General features: G+C 43.9%; 1 protein-coding gene across 1 annotated transcript in view; it reads left to right on the plus strand.

Moving 5' to 3' along the window:
* LOC149219039 (uncharacterized) overlaps window positions 1-19,630 on the plus strand; it is a 482,479-nt gene that overhangs the window by 436,221 nt on the left and 26,628 nt on the right. The window contains exon 12 of the mRNA XM_089382522.1: window positions 19,550-19,628. Within this exon, the coding sequence (XP_089238648.1) occupies window positions 19,550-19,628 (79 nt within the window). The remainder of the gene's footprint in view (window positions 1-19,549; window positions 19,629-19,630) is intronic.

Raw genomic sequence — 19,630 nt, forward strand, 5'->3', positions numbered from 1 at the left:
ACACACATGGGACTCCTTCCCATGCACCTCAAAGCCCTATGGCTGCTCAATGTACACCTCCTCCTGTATGAAGCCATTGAGAAATGCAGTTTTCACATCCATCTGGTGGATCTTCCAACCCATCTCTGCTGCTATCGATATAATGGAGCGGATCAAAGTATATCGAGCCATGGGAGCGAAGGTCTCCTCATAATCAACTCCCTCTACCTGGGAGAACCCTCTAGCCACAAACCTCGCTTTGAATTTCTCAATGTTGCCATCTGTAGCATGCTTTACCTTGTAAAGCCATCTGGAAGTAACAACGGATTTGCCCTCAGGCCTCGGCACCACCTCCCAAACATCATTCTTCATGATAGAAGAATACTCCTCCTGCATGGCCTCTCTCCAGACCTGCTGGCTAGCTGCCTCCTCATAGCTAGAAGTCTCAAAGTCAAGGATGTTGGTAGCCATTGCCATATAGCTACAAAACCTCTCAGGTGGTCTACTCTCTCTGACCAGCTTCTTAGGCTCAGCAACAGATGTGGCATCTCTCAAGGTGTCCTGAAGCCACTTGGGCTTCCTCTTCCCTGAGCATACTTCTCCCATTGGAGAATGAAACTCCTCCTCCTCATCATCACTAGGAGCCTGAACTCCTGACTGTCTGTCTGTTGTCCTCCTGTCTGCACCTGAACCTGTAGAAGCTGAGGTACCCTGTGAACTGTCCATTAGTGGACTCCCTAGTGAACTGCTCTGCATGTTGCCCGGAGCACCACCCCTCTGGCTCGGCGAGCCACTGCTCACTGACGGACCTGACATCCTCATAGATGTACCTCCGGATCCTCCTGATCCCTGCCCACTAGATCCCTATGACTGACTCAACTACTGCTGAGGGTCTGGCTGATCCAGATACTCTAACTCCCGTGACCTCCTAAAGGCCCTGTCCTCCTCGAACTTCACATCCCGCCTGACAACAACTTTCCTCTGTGCAGGAATGTAAATCCGAAAGGCCTTTGAGGTCTCACTGTAGCCCACAAAGATACCCTTCTTTGCGGTGGGCTCTAGTTTGGTCCTCTTCTCCTTGGGTATGTAGGAGTATGTAATGCACCCAAAGATACGAAGATGACCAATATCAGGCTTCTTCCCAGAAAAAGCCTCCTCCGGAGTCATGTGCCCCAAGGCACGATGCGGACTCCTGTTCTGCAAATAAACAGCTGTGTTGCAGGCCTCTGCCCACAAGAACAATGGCAACCCCTGATCATGTAACATGGCTTTGGCAGCCCCTCCGATGGATCTGTTCTTCCTCTCCGCAACCCCGTTCTGCTGGGGGTTGTAAGGAATAGTGAACTCCCTCCTAACACCTGCCTCCGCACAATAGTCAACAAACTCTCCAAGGGTGTACTCTCCCCCATTGTCCGACCTCAGGGACTTGATCTTCTGACCTGTCTGTGTCTCCACAAGAGCTCTAAACTCCTGAAACCGCTTGAAGACCTCACTCTTGGTCTTCAAGAAATAAATCCAGGTCCTCCTGGAGTGATCATCAATGAATAAAACATAGTACTCATATCCACTCAAGGAAACATGAGACATCCGACCGCTCACATCGGAATGAATCAAGTCAAGAATCCCAGTCGCTTTGCTGTCACTGCTGGGAAAAGGGGATTTGGCAAACTTGCCCATCGCACATCCTTTGCAAGTATCAAAGTGATCAGTACTAAAATTTGGCACACTTGTAGTGATCTCCCGCAAAGTCCTCAAGGCTCCATGATACATATGCCCCATCCTACGGTGCCAAATCTCACACAGCTCAGAACTGCTAGCTCTACTGTCGGTACTACTGCTCAATGCCAAAAGGGGTTGGAATGCAAACTTGTACACCTTTGCATGGCGTACACCTATCACTCTAGCTGAATCAGCTGGAGTGCCCCTAGGATACATCAACACCTGTCCTCCCCTGAACAGTACCTCATATCCTCTGTCCTCCAAAGCTGAGATGGATATGAGGTTCTTCCTCATCCCTGGCACATAAAGAACATCTGACACCTTCAAGGGAGGTTTGGACTCCCTCTGAAATGTCAGTGTCCCCACACCAACTGCTCTAACAACTCTGTCATCACCGAGTACTACCTCTATATTAGTGCCACTGTCTGAAAACTCTGAGAAGTACTCACGGACTCCTGTCATGTGACGTGAAGCCCCACTGTCCACATACCAGATACCCGAAGATGCTCCGCTAATCAAGGGAAAAGCATGCTCCCTCTGAACCTAAGTGGCAGGTGATCCTACACTAGAGGACTTACACGCAGTGAACGCAAACTCCCGGTCAAAACGATCTGCAAAGTCCTCAACCTTTGCTGAAGCTGCCATGCTCTGGTTCTTCCCCTTCTTCTTCTTCTTCTCTGAACACACAACTGCATAGTGTCCCATCTTTTGACAATTCCAACACTTCACCTTGGAATAGTCCTTTTGTGTGTTACCCTGTTTACCTTTACCTTTGCCTTTGCCCCCACCATTGCTTGTGGAAGCCTGCTTCTTTCCTTTGCCTTTCTTGCCTCCTGCCAATAATGCTACATCCTCATCCTGCTCAACTGGCTTGGCTGCCCCAAGCTAACCTTTCCTGATCTCTGTCTGAATGCAATCATCCCAAAACCTCTCCCATGTTTGAAGGGTCTCACATGCACAAACCCCATTAGCAAAGTTCATCCATGAACGGGGAAGGCCATTCACTGCAATCCGCACCAACTCAGTGGGTGGAATGACCTCTCCAACTGCTGCCAACTCATCTCTCACATTAGTAATCTTTGTGAGATATCCAGCTACACTATCATTGCCCATTTTAATGGTCTTCAGCTTCTCCTTCAGGACCATTTTCCGGTTCTCATTGGTACTCTGGTAGAGATTGGACAATGTTGTCCACATCTCATGGGAATTTCTCTTTCCTCTCACATGAGGAACGCAATGGTCTTTGACTCCGTCTAGAATCAGTTTCTTACCCTTGTTGTTCTTTCTATTATAAGCAGCCAACTGAGTAGCATCAATAGGCACAACAACAAGGTTCTGTGTGGTATGCACCATGATGTTCCAGACTTCTGCCTCCTCAAAGATGCTCTGCATTCTCTCCTTCCAAACGTTGTAATTGGAATGCCCATCCAACCTATCCTCCACCCTCAATCCCAATGACATCTTGCTGTCCTAAAACTGAAAAAATAGCACTGTTGTAGTAAGGATAAAACCACTATTTGTGAAAAATCAGCTTGCTGGAATTTTCTGAGTGAAAAATCAGCAGGCTGTAATTTTGCTCCTTGCTATCCCAAACTGCACTTCAACACTTAAGCTCTGATACCATGTAGAAATTTCTCATTTCCCACCCCGGTTTTCAGTTTCACCTTATTTATCCAAAATAGTCAAATGCCATTTCCCATATCCATACATTTAACAACTGGAAAATAAATTTTGCCGAAAACACAAATTCTGGAAAAATTACAGAATGCTGGAAAATGCAGAAATAAAAATCAACACATACAAGCAGCCATTTAACTCATTTAAACATAGTGATTTTTGGTCAAGGTGACCCTGGAAAAACCCCCTACAACTCTTGGGGAAAACCAGTTCGAAAGCTCCTTCTTATTTTTGGAAAATGCTTTTTACAGTAAGAGAAATATTTATCAAAAAAAAAAACAGCAAGCAACTTTTACAACTTATCTCGTTTTCCGTGCCTCACAACCAACTGGAAAACTTTTAAACAACAAAACAGAACAACAATACTACTGTACGGCCTCCAAATTTGCTATACGGCCTCCCTGCTGTACGACCTCCTTGAAAACTGTTGTATGGCCTCCTCCAAATCTGTTGTACGACCTCCTTGAAAACTGCTATACGGCCTCCTCAAAAATTTTTGTACGGCCTGCACAAAAACTGTTGTACGGCCTCCTTGAAAACAACTGTACGACCTCCTCCAAATCTGCTATACGGCCTCCACAAAAACTGCTATACGGATTTCTAGAAAATCGTGCCCAATATCTGCCTTTCACTGTGTGCTAACTCAGCTGTACGGACCTGCTAAAATGCTGCCTTGGAATGTGTGCCAAGCTGCTATCTCCTTCTCCTCTCTGTCCAGAAATCTCCCTTTCTCTCTTGCTCTCCTTCTCTCAATCTGCTCATGAAAGAAAAAATTGACCTTTTCCTCCTTTCCTTCCTTTAATCTAACCCTAAGTGACTTTTGGGGAATCCCTAAATCCAATGGCTGAAATAGATTGAGATCTAGGGCTGAGATTAAATGCTCATTTAAATCTCACTTTCTATTTTTTAATTCACTCCACTTTAATAAAGACCCACTTAGTCATTTATTTCCAAAGTCACTTTTCGTTTCTAATTTTACATTAACTTTATTAAAGTCACTTTAAAATTAGACTTTAGTAACTTTATCACTTAAAGTCACTTTTAAATTAAATTTGATTTTATAAAAATTATAAAGTCACTTTAGGAGAAAAATTAAATTCTTTTGGACACTTTTCCCTAGGCCAAAGATCAAAGCCTTAGGGAACCGCCTATCCTCCGGTACCAAATTTCAACACAGACTAGTGCTGAGAAGTTGAATATCTGTCTCTGAGATGATGTATTACTGTCGTGTAAAAATATTTGTTGGGTGAGCTAGTTTGACACCCTAGTTGTACTCAAGAAATTTGCATAATAATAAAACCCTCAGAACTGTTGCACCGGTTTTCCCGCATTGGGTTTTTCCGAGGACGATTATCCAAAAATAACGGTGTCCCTTGTGTGTTTGTCTAGTATTTCAGTTGCCGATCTATATATGAGTTAAGTGTTGAAATTTCTAAGTCTAACCGTTAGAAATTTTATCTGTATTCTTCTAGTTTATTTCTCCTACTTGTTAATTACGAACAAGTTATTTAAACATATAAACATCGAAATAAACACAATACAGTTTCAACCATCTACAGATCAACAACTGAAGAAATAGCAAACACACAAGTGACACCATTATTTTTGGACAACTCGTCCCCGGAAAAACCCAACTTGGGAAAACTGGTGCAACAATTCTGAGGGTTTATTTTATTATGCAGTCTATCCTTGAGTACAACTGGGTGCCAAAGTGGCTCACCCAACAGAGAAAATAATTCGGCAGTAAAACCTCTCTATTCGGAAGCAGATATTCAAAAAATTTGCCCCACGAAACCCTCTACAACATACTCTGAAGCTCAGCATCAGCCCACCTGGCCTCAGCATCAGCCCAAAACCCCCTTGCGTCAGCCCTCTAAGGCACTGCTCAGCCTCTACGTCCCTCTGCGTCACTCCTGCAGCCTCTGCGTGGATGACGCATGCCCTTCTGGCCTCTGCGTAGCTCCCTTTGGCTCAGTGTCTGCCTCTCTATGCTTCCGCGTTGGTATCTTGGCATTATCTCTTCCTCGTACTCACTACCCCTCGCTGCAACTAATCACTGATTTGATTTCTCTTAGCAAACCCCGTTCTAAAAAATCAAATGACTGATCACTCTGGTGTATTCTCCAACTGACTCGCAAGCCTCCTCTTATATTTTTCTTGTTGGTCCTTCAACAACCAAGATTACATCTCTAATCAACGGATAAGATTATATTTGGCTTGATCCATGTCTTTTGGAACCTTCTAACCCAGTTTTATATTAATACCCATTAATATTTCTTTTTTCCCAAGTTTAGACTTAGGAACTCCATTAAAAATATTAATTATTTTAATATCTCCTAAACTGGTTAGAATCTACCCAAACCATTTATGGGTCTTGGAGATCTCATGTGCTTTAACCTCTCCACCAATTTCCATGGCTAGAACACATCTGATGCTACCCCAAATCAACACTCCCTCTTAGCAAGGATTATGCTCTAGTAATACTCCACACTGAGCATCACTTTGATTATACGGCACCGATACCTGTGCTGATGGTAGGCCTCCCCGCCCAACATCCTCTGCACTGCTGCATCCTGTACTGTTTCCCATGGCCGTGCCACTGCCATTGCTGCATTCGTACTACAGCTCCCTCTGCATCTGTGCTTCTGTTGGTCCTTTCTCCCAACAATGCATCTGCACTGCAACCCCCTCCCATCATGTTGCATCGTGCTACTGCTACCCGCTACTACACTACAACTCAGTTACTGAGAAGTCACTGATCCACCCAACTACTGACATCCCTGTCAGGCTAGAAACACTCCCGATGTTGAAGCTCTCTCTACCGCTAACAAGTGCTCCCTCTACTGCCTCTATGCTTCTACAACAACTCCCTGCATCTCGCACTACTACAAACCTCTTTGTGCCATCCTGCACTGTTGCAACCTCTTCTGTGCCTCTCGCACTGCTGCAGCCTGCTAGCTCTGCGCTGCCTCAGACTACTGCACTGTAGCACTCTCTGTCGCTTCATCTGCATCTGTTTCTACCGACATCTGCCTGTCCTGCTACTCTCACTTCGGGACTCCCGTAGCAAGGTATAATCCAAGAGGTTGGGTACCTCAAGGATCCTGCCCCTCATCAGTTGTAGTCTTCCTGACTACAGCTCGATGTCTCCCCACCTCTTCTCTACAGGTACATGAGCACTCATGGCACAATCATCATCCTCCTCTACCTCCTTTTCCGCCTTCGCTGGCACTGCCTTGGAGTCAGATGCCTCTCCCTTAGTCTTCTTCCTCAGACACTGGTTTGCATAATGACCCAGTTGCCTAGAGTTGAAGCACTTAACTTTGGAGAGGTCCTTTTTCTTACTCTTCTCCTGCTTCCCCGCAGATGCCAGAGCTGCATCCTCTTCCTCTTCCTTCTTGATCCGAACTCCTTTACTGCGACTTCCCGTCTTGGACAGTCGTCTGATCTCTTCTTGTCGAAGAGCTGCCCACAATTCTTCCCAATCTAAAAGATTCACCCTGCCTAGAATGCTCTGGACAAATGTCTCCCACTCCTCGGAGACTGCGTTTAGGGCGGTCCTCACCATCAACTCCTGATCTGGCGTGGCCCCTATGGAAGTCAGTTGATCCCGGATCTCTTTCAATCTACCAAGGAAGTGATCTATCTGCTCCCCCTTCTACATCTGGTATGACTACAGCTAATTCTCAAGTAACATCTTCCTCTGCACGGAAGTATGTTGGTACAACGTCTTCAAGGTGTCCCACATTTCCTTTGTCGTCTACTTCTCGGAAATATGTTAGACCACATGATCGTTGACTCCATCAAGGATGATGCATTTCGCCTTGGCCATTGCCTCGTACTTCTCATTATCAGCCAGGTCAACTGGGATAGCCACTGTTCTCAAGGCGAAGGCCTTGATGCAATGTCTATCTAGAATGGACAAGATCCTGGCCTTCTAGACCACAAAGTTGGACACCCTGTCCAGCCTGTCCTGATCCCTCAGTCCATTCATGGCCATCTCTCTGCTCTTCTTTTCGACTCCTCTGAGTCTCTACTTCCCTCTGGAAGTTCTCTCTTCAAATCCCTCTGAGTCGCTACTTCCTGTCTAGAATTTCTCTGCTAGACTCCCTCTACGTCTCGATTTCCCTCCTGGAAATCCGCCTGCCAACCATCGAGTCACACCTCTCCGACCTCCTATGTACTTGCAACACTGATCCGAATTCCTTGGCTAGAAATCTACCTCAATAGCGACTCCCTCTACCTTGGTTTTTCCCATTAGGGACTGTTCTGACTCGGCAGCAACAACACCCCACTAACTTCACTCCTTGCAATCTGCCCACAGCTTCCTATGCCCCAGCAACTGAAGGACTGAGCCTCTAGGCTCTGCGCAATCCCGGCACTGGCCGAACTTCTCCCCTAGCCAACTGCGTCAATCCTCTTGGTCTCTGCGTGGTTCTGAGTGAGCCTCTTTCTGCCCTCCTCAACCTCTACGTTGGCCTCTCTCTAGCCCAAACTGATGACGCAGTCCTTCTGCGTCAACCCTTCTCTGCTGCTTTCTCCTAGGAACATCTTCTATCACTCGGGACAGTTGTTTCTGTTGCAAATGCTCTGCTTCAGCTAGTGCCTTTAGTTCTCTTGTGATCTGCAACCTGCTCTGATACCATATTGAAGTTTCTAAGTCTAACTGTTAGAAATTTTATCTGTATTCTTCTGGTTTATTTCTCCTACTTGCTAATTACAAACAAGTTATTTAAACATATAAACATTGAAATAAACACAATACAGTCTCAACCATCTATAGATCAATCGCTGAAAGAAATAGCAAACACATAAGTGACACCGTTATTTTTGGACAACTCATCCCCAGAAAAACCCAACTTGGGAAAACCGGTGCAACAATTATGAGGATTTATTTTATTATGCAGTCTATCCTTGAGTATAATTGGGTGGTCAAACTGGCTCACCCGACAAAGAAAATAATCTGGCAGTAATACCTCTCTATTCGGAGGCAAATTTTCAGAAAATCTGCCCCACAAAACCCTCTCCAGCAACCTCTGAAGCTCAGCGTCAGCCCACCTGGCCTCAGCGTCAACCCGGAACCCCCTACGTCAACCCTCTAAGGAACTGCGCAGCCTATACAGCTCTCTGCGTCACTCCTGCAGCCTCTGCGTGGATGACGTAGGCCCTTTTGGCCTTTACGCAGTCACTTATGCCTCTGCATGGCTACCTCTAGCTCAGCATCTGCCTCTCTCTGCTTCTGCGCTGGTCTCTCGGCACTTTCTCTGCCTCTCTGCCTCGTACTCACTGCCCCTCGCTGCAACTAATCACTGATTTGATTTCTCTTAGTAAACCGCGCTCTAGAAAATCGAGACTGATCACTTTGGTGTGTTCTCCAACTAACCCTCAAGCCTCCTCTTATACTTTTCCTGTTGGTCTTCAACGGCCGAGATTACATCTCTAATCAGCAGCTAAGGTTAGATTTGGCTTGATCCATGTCATTTGGAACCTTCTAACCTAGTTTTATATTAATACCCATTGATATTTTATTTTACCTAAGTTTAGACTTAGGAACTCCATTAAAAATATTAATTATTTTAATATCTCCCAAACCGGTTAGAATCTGCCCAAACCATTTCTGGGTCTTGGAGATCCCATGTACTTTAGCCTCTCCACCAATTTTCATGGCTAGAACACATCTAATGCTACCCCAAATAAACATTAACATTGCATTTGTGTTTATTTTCAGTATTTATATGAATAAATAACTTGTTAAGAATAAACAAGTAGGTGAAATAAACTAGATAATGCAGTAGGGATTTCTAATGGGTAACATTTAGAAATTTCAACATGGTATCAGAGCGTTGCAGATCACAGGAGCACTAAAGGCACCAGCATAATGAGAAGTATTTGCAACTGTAGCAGTTGTCCCGAGAGACAGAGTTACTCGTAAGTAGAAAGTAGCAAAGAAGGAGTGATGCAGAGGGCCTGCATCATCATTTCGAGCCAAAGAGAGGGCCAACGTAGAGGCAGAGAGAGGCATAAGAGGCTCACGAACAGCCACGTCATCCTACTCAGTCAGGTAGGCTTGACGCAGTTGGCCAAAGGAGTGATTCAGCTGTTGCCTGGATTGCGCAAAGCTGGAAGACTCAGTTTCTTCAGTTGTTGGGGCATAGGGAGCTGTGGGCAGATTGTGGATTGGGAAGCTGGTGGGGTGTTGTTGTTGTCAAAGCAGAACAATACCTAATGGGATAGAACCAAGGTAGAGGGAGTCGTTCCCTTGACGGATTTCTAGCCAAGAAATCCAAATCCAAGTTGCAGTTGCAAAGAGGATTTGGAGAGGAGCGGATCGACAGTTGGCGAGAAGATTTCCAACAGGGAAATCGAGACTTAGAGGGAGTCTAGGAGAGAACTTCTAGGAGGGAAGTCGAGGCTCAGAGGGAGTCCAGAAAAGGAGTGAGGATGGCAATGAACGGACTGAGGGATCAGGACAGGTTGGACGGGGCCTCCAACTTTGTCATCTGGAAGGCCAGGATCCTGTCTGTTCTGGATAGACATCGCATCAAGGGCTTCGCCTTGAGAACTGTGGCTATCCCAATATACCTAACTGATAATGAGAAGTATGAGGATGCAATGGCAAAGGAAAAGTGCATAATCCTTAACGGGGTCAAGGATCATGTCGTACTACATATTGTCGAGAAGAACATGGCAAAGGAGATGTGAGATACTTTGACGACATTGTATCAGGGGATTTCCGTGTAGCGGAAGATGCTATTAGAGAATCAGTTGCGGTCGTATCAGATGCAGAAGGGGGAGAAGATAGATCTATACTTCCTCAGATTGCAGGAGATTTGGGACCAACTTACTTCCGTAGGGGCCACACCGGATCAGGCGTTCATGGTGAGGACCGCCCTGAATGTAGTCTCCGAGGATTGGGAGACATTTGTCCAAGGCATTTTGGGAAGAGCTATTTTTCGAGGATGGGAAGAGATGTGGACAGATCTTCGCCATGGAGAGATCAGACAGTTGACCAAGGCAGGAAGTAGCAGCAAAGGAGGTCGAATCAAGAAAGAGGAAGAGGAGTATGCGGCTCTGGCATCTACGGGACAGCAGGGGAAGAGGAAGAAGGACATCTCCAAAGTGAAGTGCTTCCATTGTGGGGAGCTGGGTCATTATGCAACCCAGTGTCCCAGGAAGAAGAATAAGGGAGAGGCTTCTGACTCCAAGGCAGCTCCGGCTAAGGCCGAGAAATAAGCTGAGACGAATGATGACTGTGCCATGAGTGCTCATGCACCTCTAGAGAAGAGGTGGGAAAACATCGAGATGTAGTCAGGAGGACTACAGAAGATGAGGGGAAGGATCCTTGAGGTACCCAAACTCTTGGATCATATCTAGCTACGGGAGCCCCAAATGATAGTAGAAGGATGACAGATGTCAGTAGAAGAAAGATGTGATGGAGCGACAAGGCAGTGCTAGAGTGTAGAGGTCTGTGGCAGTGCAGTGGGGGTTGCAACAGTGCGAGAGGTACAGAGAGAGTTGCAGCAGTGCAGAGAGGCACAAAGATGGTTGTAGCAATGCAAGAGGCACAGAGGTGTTTGTAGCAGCGGCAGCGCAGAGGCAGCAGAAGGAGCACAGGATAGCAGCAAAGGTAGTTTCAGCATCAGGAGGCTTCCAGACTAACAAGGATGTCAGTATTTGGGTAGATAAGTTACTTACTTCTCGGTAACTGAGTTGCAGTGCAACAGTTAGCAGTGGCAGTGCTATGGGCAGCATGATGCAGCATGTTGAGAGGGAGCTGCAGTACAGATGTAGCAGTGGCAGTGGAAGATCCATGGGTAGCACTACAGGAAGCAACAGTGCAATGGATGTGAAGCAGCAGGCCAAGCATCAGCACAGGTACCGGTGCAGAAGGATCAGTGTGATGTTCAGTGGTGGAGCATTACTAGAGCGCATTCCTCGCTAAGAGGGAGTGTTTATTTATGGTAGCATCGAATGTGCTCTAGCCGTGAAAATTGGTGGAGAGGTTAAAGCACATGAGATCTCGAAGACCCAGAAATGGTTTGAGGAAATTCCACCCGGTTGGGAAGATATTAAAATAATTAATATTTTTAATGGAGTTCCTAAGTTTTAACTTGGGAAAATTAAAATATTAATGGGTATTAATATAAAACTGGGCGAGAATGTTCTAAATGACATGAATCAAGCCAAATCTAATCTTAGCCGTTGATTAGAGACTTAATCTCAGTCGTTGAAGACTCAACAGGAAAAGTATAAGAGGAGGCTTGAGGGTCAGTTTGAGATGCACCAAGATTGATCAGTCACTTCGATTTTCTAGAGCGGGGTTTGCTGAGAAAATTCGAACAAGTGATCTGAGTTGCTATGAGGGGCAGTAAGTACATAGCAAAGAGGTAGAGATAGTGCCAGAGGGTCAGTGCAGAGACTGAGGAGGCTATGCAGAGGCAATTGGAGCCACGCAGAGGCAGCTAGAGACTGCATAGAGGCTGAGGGTCTGCGTAGGTGATGCAAAGGGCCAGAGAGCTGACACAGAGAGGTAGAAGGCTGACGCAAAGTGTTCTAGAGCTACGCAAAGGCTAGCAGGGCTGACGCAGAGCCTTGGAGAAGTGCCAGAAGGATTTTCGTGGGGCAGACTAGTGCTAAGAAGTGAATATCTGTCTCCAAGAAGACGTATTACTGTGGTATAAAAATCTATGTTTGGTGAGCTTGTTTGACACCCTAGTTGTACTCAAGAAATCTGCATAATAATAAAACCCTCAGAACTGTTGCACCAATTTTCCCGCATTGGGTTTTTCCGGGGACGATTGTCCAAAAATAACGGTGTCCCTTATGTGTTTGTCTAGTATTTAAGTGTCTGATCTATATATGAGTTAAAGCTACATTTGTGTTTATTTTCAGTATTTATATGAATAAATAATTGTTGATTTGGGGTAGCATTGGATGTGCTCTAGCCATGAAAATTGGTGGAGAGGCTAAAGCACATGAGATCTCCAATACTTAGAAATGGTTTGGGCAGATTCTAAACAGTTTGGGAGATATTAAAATAATTAATATTTTTAATGGAGTCCCTAAGTCTAAACTTAGGGAAAATAAAATATTAATGTGAATTAATATAAAACTGTGTTAGAAGGGTCCAAAAGTCATGGATCAAGTCAGAGTTAATCTTAGTTGTTGATTAGGGACTTAATCTCGGTCGTTGAATTGTCAACAAGAAAAGTATAAGAGGAGGCTTGAGGGTCACTTGGAGAACACACTGAGTTAATCAAGAATTCGATTTTCTGGGGCTGGGGTTGCTGAGGAAATCGAAGTAGTGATCAGAGTTGCCGCTGAGGGGTAGTGAATACAGAAGCAGAGAGGCATAGATAGTACCGGGAGGATAAGCGCAAAAGCCAGGAGAGAGGAACGCAAAGCTAGCCAGAGGTTCGCGCAGAGCCAGCCAGGGCTCATGCAGAGGCAGCCAGGAGCTGCGCAGTGCCTAAAAGAGCTAGCATGGGTGACGCAGAGGCTCTAAAGGCTGACGCAGTGCCTCCAGAGGCTGACCGAGGGCGAGCTAAGGTGATGTTGGGCAGACGCTGGGCCAAAAAGGGCTAACGCAGTCCCTAGATGCTGACGCTAGGGTTTTCGTGGGGCAGATTGGAGCTGGGAGCTGTCGGAGTGTTTATCTGAGGTTTCAGTCAGAACATCTGTCTCCGACTGAGAGGTACTACTATCGAGATTATTCTTTGTTGGGTGAGCCGGTTTTGGCACCCAGATTGTATTCTGAAACTTCTTAATAATACAAACCCTCAGATAGCTGCACCGGTTTTCCCGCAATGGGTTTTTCCGGGGACATTGGTCCAAAACAACGGTGTCACTTGTGTTCTTGTTTTGTTTCCTTCAGTTGATGATCTGTAATGTGTTGAGCATGTACTTGTATTTATTTTTAGTGTTTACATGGTAAATAACTTGTTAATTAATCAGAACAAGTAGGAAGAAATAAATCAAAAAAGTACATGAAGGGTTTCTAACAGTTAGACTTAAAAATTCCAACATGGTATCAGAGCGGGGTTGCAGATTACAGGAGAACTGAGGACATCAGTTGAGCAGAGCAGCAGCAGTAGAAAACAGTTGTCCCATTGACAGAAGTTGTTCCTAGCAGAGAAGCAGCAAGGAAGGGGTGATGTAGTGCCTGTGTCATCAAGTTTGAGCTGGGAAGAGGATCAGCACAGTGGCAGAGGGGAGAAGACTTGACCTACGCAGTGCCCAGTCATCTTTGTCAGTTAGGAAGGATTGACGCCCATGGCCAGGAGGTGCGGATTTTGCTAGTGTCGGGATTGCGTAGAGCCTAAAAGCTCTAACCTTCAGTTTGTTGGGGCTTAGGAGGCTGTGGGTAAGTTGCAGAGTGAAGCTGGTGGGGTACTGTAGTCAGAACAGTACCTAACAAGGCCAGACCGAGGAGGGAGTTGTTACCGAGGATTTCTAGCCAAGAAATCTTGATCAGTGTTGCAGTTGCACTAAGGATCAGAGTGGGGACATCTCAACATTGGCAGAAGGGTTTCCAGGAGGGAAATCGAGGCTCAAAGGGAGTCACACCAAGAACTTCCAGAAGGGAAGTAGAGGAGCAGCAAGATGGCAATGAATGGGGTAAGAGACCAGGACAGACTGGACGGAGCCTCAAACTTCGTAGTCTGGAAGGCCAGAATCTTATCCGTTCTAGACAGGAACCATCTCAAGCACTTCGCCTTGAGGACAATAGCGGTCCTAGTTGACCCGGCTGATAATGATAAGTACGAGGATGCAATGGCGAGGGCCAAGAGCATCATCCTTGACGGGGTCAAGGACCATGTAGTACCACACATTGCTGAGAAGAATACGACAAATGAGATGTGGGAGGCCCTAAAGAAGTTGTATCAGCATACTTCCGTGCAGAGGAAGATGCTACTAGAAAATCAGCTGCAGTCATACCAGATGCAAAAGGGAGAACAAATCGACACCTTCCTCGGTCGATTGAAGGAGATCCAGGATCAGCTGACTTCCATAGGGGCCACGCCGGATCAAGAATTGATGGTGAGAACAGCCCTGAACACAGTCTCAGAAGACTGGGAGGTGTTTGTCCAGAGCATACTGGGCAGGGCGACCCTTCCAGATTGGGAGGAAATGTGGGCAGCTCTTCGCCAAGAAGAGATCAGAAGGCTAAGCAAGGCGGGAAGCAGCGGCAAGGGGATCAGAATCAAGAAGGAGGAAGAGGAGGATGCTGCCCTAGCATCTGAGGGAAAGCAGGAGAAACAGAAGAAGAAGGACCTCTCCAAGGTCAAATGCTTCAACTGTGGGGAACTGGGTCACTATGCGAGCCAGTGTCCGAGGAAGAAGAGAAAAGGAGAGGCTTCCGAGACCAAGGCAGTGCCAGCAAGGGCGGAGAAGGAAGTGGAGACAGATGATGACTGTGCCATGAGTGCTCACATGCCACTTGAGCGGAAGTGGGGAGACATCGAGCTGTAGCCAGACGAAATATAGGCGATGAGGGGCAGGATCCTTGAGGTACCCAACCTCTCAGATTATACTTGGCTACGGGAGCCCCGAAGAGGAGTAGCAGTGTTGGCGGATGTCGGTAGAGACGGATGGAGCGACAGAGGGAGCTACAGTGCAGGAGTCCCAAGACAACATGAGGTAGCAGTGCGAGATGCACAAAGTTGATGCAGCAACACAGAGGTCAGAGAAGGAGCACTTGTCAATGGCAGAGGGAGCTTTAGCATCACGAGTGTTTCTAACCTGATGGAGATGTCAGAGTTGGGAGATTAGTTACTTACTTCTCAATAACTGAAGTGCAGTGCAGCAGTTAGCGGTGGTAATGCTATGGGTAGCACGATGCAGCGTGATGAGAGGGGTTGCAGTGCAGATGCAACAGTGGCAGTGGCAGGGCCATGGGCAGCATCACGGATGCAGAGGGAGTTGCCATACAGATGCAGCAGTGGTAGTGCAGGGCCATGGGTAGCAGTACATGATGCAGAAGTGCAGAGGATGTTGGGCAACAGGCCTAGCATCAGCACAGGGACCGATGCTGGATGATCAGGGTGATGCTCAGTGAGGAGTATTACTAGAACACAGTCCTCGATAAGAGGGAGTGTTGATTTGGGTTAGCATCGGATGTGCTCTAGCCACGAAATTTGGTGGAGAGACTAAAGCACATGAGGTTTCCAATTCCCAGAAATGGTTTGTTCAAATTCTAAACAGTTTGGGAGATATTAAAACAATCAATATTTTTAATGGCATCCCTAAGTCTAAACTTGGGGAAAATAAAATATTAATGTGAATTAATATAAAACTGTGTTAAAAGGGTCCAAAATTCATGGATCAAGCCAAAGTTAATCTTAGTCGTTGATTAGGGACTTAATCTAGGCTGTTGAATTGTCAACGAGAAAATTATAAGAGGAGGCTTAAGGGTCACTTGGAGAACACACCGAGGGTCACTTGGAGAACACACCAAGTTGATCAAGAATTCGATTTTCTAGGGTTGGGCTTGCTAAGGAAATCGAAGGAGTGATCAGAGTTGCAGCTGAGGGGCAGTGAATATAGAAGCAGAGAGGCAAAGATAGTACCGGGAGGATCAGCGCAGATGTCAGGAGAGAGGGATGCAGAGCCAGCCAGAGGTTCACGCAGAGGCAGCCAGGGCTCACACAGAGGCAGCCAGGAGCTGCGCAGTGCCTGAGAGAGCCAGCGTGAGTGACGCAGAGGCTCTAAGGGTTGACGTAGTGCCTCCAGAGGCTGACGCAGGGCGAGCTAGGGTGACGCTGGGCAGATGCTGGGCTGACGCAGTCCCAAGAGGCTGGACGCTGGGGTTTTCGTGGGGCAGATTGGTGCTGGGAGCTGTCAGAGTGTTTATCCGAGGTTTCAGCCGGAAAATTTGTCTCCGACTAAGAGGTACTACTGCCAAGATTATTCTTTGTTGGGTGAGCCAGTTTTGGCACATAGATTGTATTCTGAAACTGCTTAATAATACAAACCCTCAGATAGTTGCACCAGTTTTCCCACATTGGGTTTTTCTGGGGACATTGGTCCAAAAACAACGGTGTCACTGTGTGCTTGTTTTGTTTCCTTCAGTTCATGATCTGTAATGTGTTGACCATGTACTTGTATTTATTTTCAGTATTTACATGGTAAATTGCTTGTTAATTAATCAGAACAAGTAGGCAGAAATAAATCAAAAAAGTACATGAAGGGTTTCTAACAGTTAGACTTAGAAATTCCAACAATAACTTGTTAAGGAATAAACAAGTAGGTGAAATAAACCAGATAATGTGAACATCTTCAAATCTTTATAAATTTGAACATCTTCTTTATCAGCCTGTGTGTTTTCAATATGTTTTGCTAGAACTTGCAATTTTTTTGCCTAATTAACATTGATAAAATTATGCTTGCAACTAGGAATGATAGACACAATGATGTTTTCTTTCTGAATACTTCCATGAACTTGTAATATGGAAAGATTAGTAGAAAATAACTCTTTATGTTTTTTATTACCCTTCTTTCGAGCATGAGACCATTTTTCCAAAAAGATTTTTTCAATTTCTTCATTAGGAAGTCCTCTCACTGAATTGTCAAGTGACTTCCACCAATTATATGCTTCATCTTTCAAATAATTCCCTATGTAGATGCTCCAAAATAGTGGGTATTGAGACTTGTAAGATTGTATAAATTTTTAAATAGTGGGACCATCATCACTTCCTGTCAAAATAATCTTGCCAGAACCCTTAAAATAGAGTAAGGGTTTTGAAGAAAATCACTTTGGAAAAAATTTAAAATGGGCATAACTCAGTCAATATAACTCAGAATTTTTATTGAGCCGAGAGGCTCATTCTATAGCCCAGTGTGAAGGCAATGTGTAAGTATGTATGTCCCTCTTAAAATAAAAATAAAATATTCTTTTAAAAGAAAAACAATGTCAACTATAATAAAAAAGAAAGAAAAAAATATATGTTACTCATATTTAATTAGTTGTCCTTATAACCTAATATAATTTCATGTAAAGCAATTATAAGTAAAAAGAAATGTAAGAAGATTTTTAAAACGTGATATCAACATCATATAAATCTATATATCGAAAAAAAATGTCAAAAGAAAATATTTTATTGTTGTGTGGAATAAAATATCCAATTCGGGTTATGAATAAAATATTTTAATATGAATTAATATTGACGTATACTTAAAAATATATCAATAACAAAAAAATTAGTTTAATGTGCACTGATAAAATGACTAAATGCACATGTGATGTAATCTCTATAACATTCAAAAATACAATTTAAACAAAAAAATATTACACATTGTTTTTTGCAATCTAAAAGTGAAGAAATTTGATCCCTCTCGTCTCATGTTAGATCTTTGGTTAAGATGGATCTTGATAACCTATTTTCGGAAATAGAACAACCATTTTACATCTTCCCATGTGATTGAAATCATGATCTGGGCACTCTGGAAACTCAGATCCGCACTGCAATTGTCCAGTCGACACAAAAAATTCTGAAAAAATAGCTGATTTTAAATCAGCAATATCTCCCTCATCTAGACGCCAATTCGACCGATTGTTTTTTTGAAAAGGGTGATTTTTCAAGAGGATATCATATTTGCAATTAGTTTTTTGAAATTCTGCACAAAAAATACAAAAAAATATTGGAGAGTCGTCATCCACGAATCATCATCACAAAAAATTTCTCCAAAACAACTGATTTTAAATCAGTGATATCTCCCTCATACGGACTCCGATTCGACCTTTTTTTTTTAAATTGGGTATTTTTTCACAAAGAATTCAGATCTGTAATTTGTTTTGCAAATTTTGCAACAAAATTTTCAAATCTGCTCTACAAACTTGTTGCTCAAAAAAATTCCTGCAAAAAATGAAAAAAGAACAATCTTCCTGCTTTGTCCAAGAAAGCGCTATGATACCACTTGTAATAGATCTGACCTGCAATTATAATAGACTTGCAAAAAACACCCAAAAACATAACACAGGAGATTGCTAGAATGAAAATATATTTATTACTATTTGCAGAACCCTTGAGGTAGGGCAACACCATACACTCACTTCTCAAGGAAGGAGAAGAATCCACAAGCTAATGCTTGTCAATACATAACCAATACTTGACATCCCTCAATGGAGAGTCTCTAGCCTCTATATAGGCTTCATACATACAAAACCATGTGTCTCTCAAAACCATACATCCAATACCATGGGCTTATCATATTATTTTTTAACTACTTGTGGTCCCTTGCATAATGCAAGTTAACCACTTTATTTATTAACTATGACCCATTTATTTATCATCCTTAATCATTTCCCTTAGGTACCTCCCTCTGTACCCCATATCAAGAGCAATCAAAAAATATAAAATAGAAGTGCTTCTTTATTAATATCAAAACCCTTGAGATAGGGTAACACCATACAACTACTCTTTAAAGAAAGACAATCCACAAGCCATATGCTTGTCAATGCAACAATACTTGACATCCGTTAATGGAGAGTCTCTAGCCTCTATATAGGCTTCATACATACAATACCATGGGTAATTACCATGAATCTCTCAAAACCATACATTCAATACCATGGGCTTATCATATTATTTCCTAACTACTTGTGGTCCCTTGCATAATGCGGGTTAACTACTTTATTTATTAACTATGGGCCCATTTATTTATCATCCTTAATCATTACATCATATTATTCCCTTGGGTACCTCCCTTTGTACCCCATATTATCCCCCCTAGGCATACTACAATGCCTCCAAGTAGACTTGTGGTTATCCTTGGGCAATACTAGCATTCGCTGTATATAAGATCAAGCCATACAAATAATTGATGTTTGATGGAGAATATAATCAAATCAAGCTGCCCACCATGATACACTAGAGTCCAAAAGTTGATAAAACACTGGAGAAGGATACCATATTTCAGGTTTAGGTGAAGAAGACCAGGAGAAACTAATGTAAAGTGAACCCACGAAAAGATCAAGAAAATAGATTTATCTCTCAATAGGTGAATCAATTCTAATGTTTTGTATAATTCTAATATTTGTTATATTATATTCATCTTGTGTTGTATATTCACATTTTTCCCATAATTTGGGTTTATGTGTAAATGAATAGTCGTTTAGGTAAATTGTTTCAATCTATTGCTTAGCTTTTGATATGTTATATTTTCTATCTTATAGGGGACAGCGCAAGGTTGCATTTCAGCGATACGTTCTTTCACAAAAATTATTTCTCCACTTATAATGACTCCATTGACAGGT

This window comes from Pinus tabuliformis, chromosome Q (genome assembly GCF_031772625.1).
Source record: "Pinus tabuliformis cultivar Carrire ecotype Pingquan chromosome Q, CPIR1, whole genome shotgun sequence".
Lineage (NCBI taxonomy): Eukaryota > Viridiplantae > Streptophyta > Pinopsida > Pinales > Pinaceae > Pinus > Pinus tabuliformis.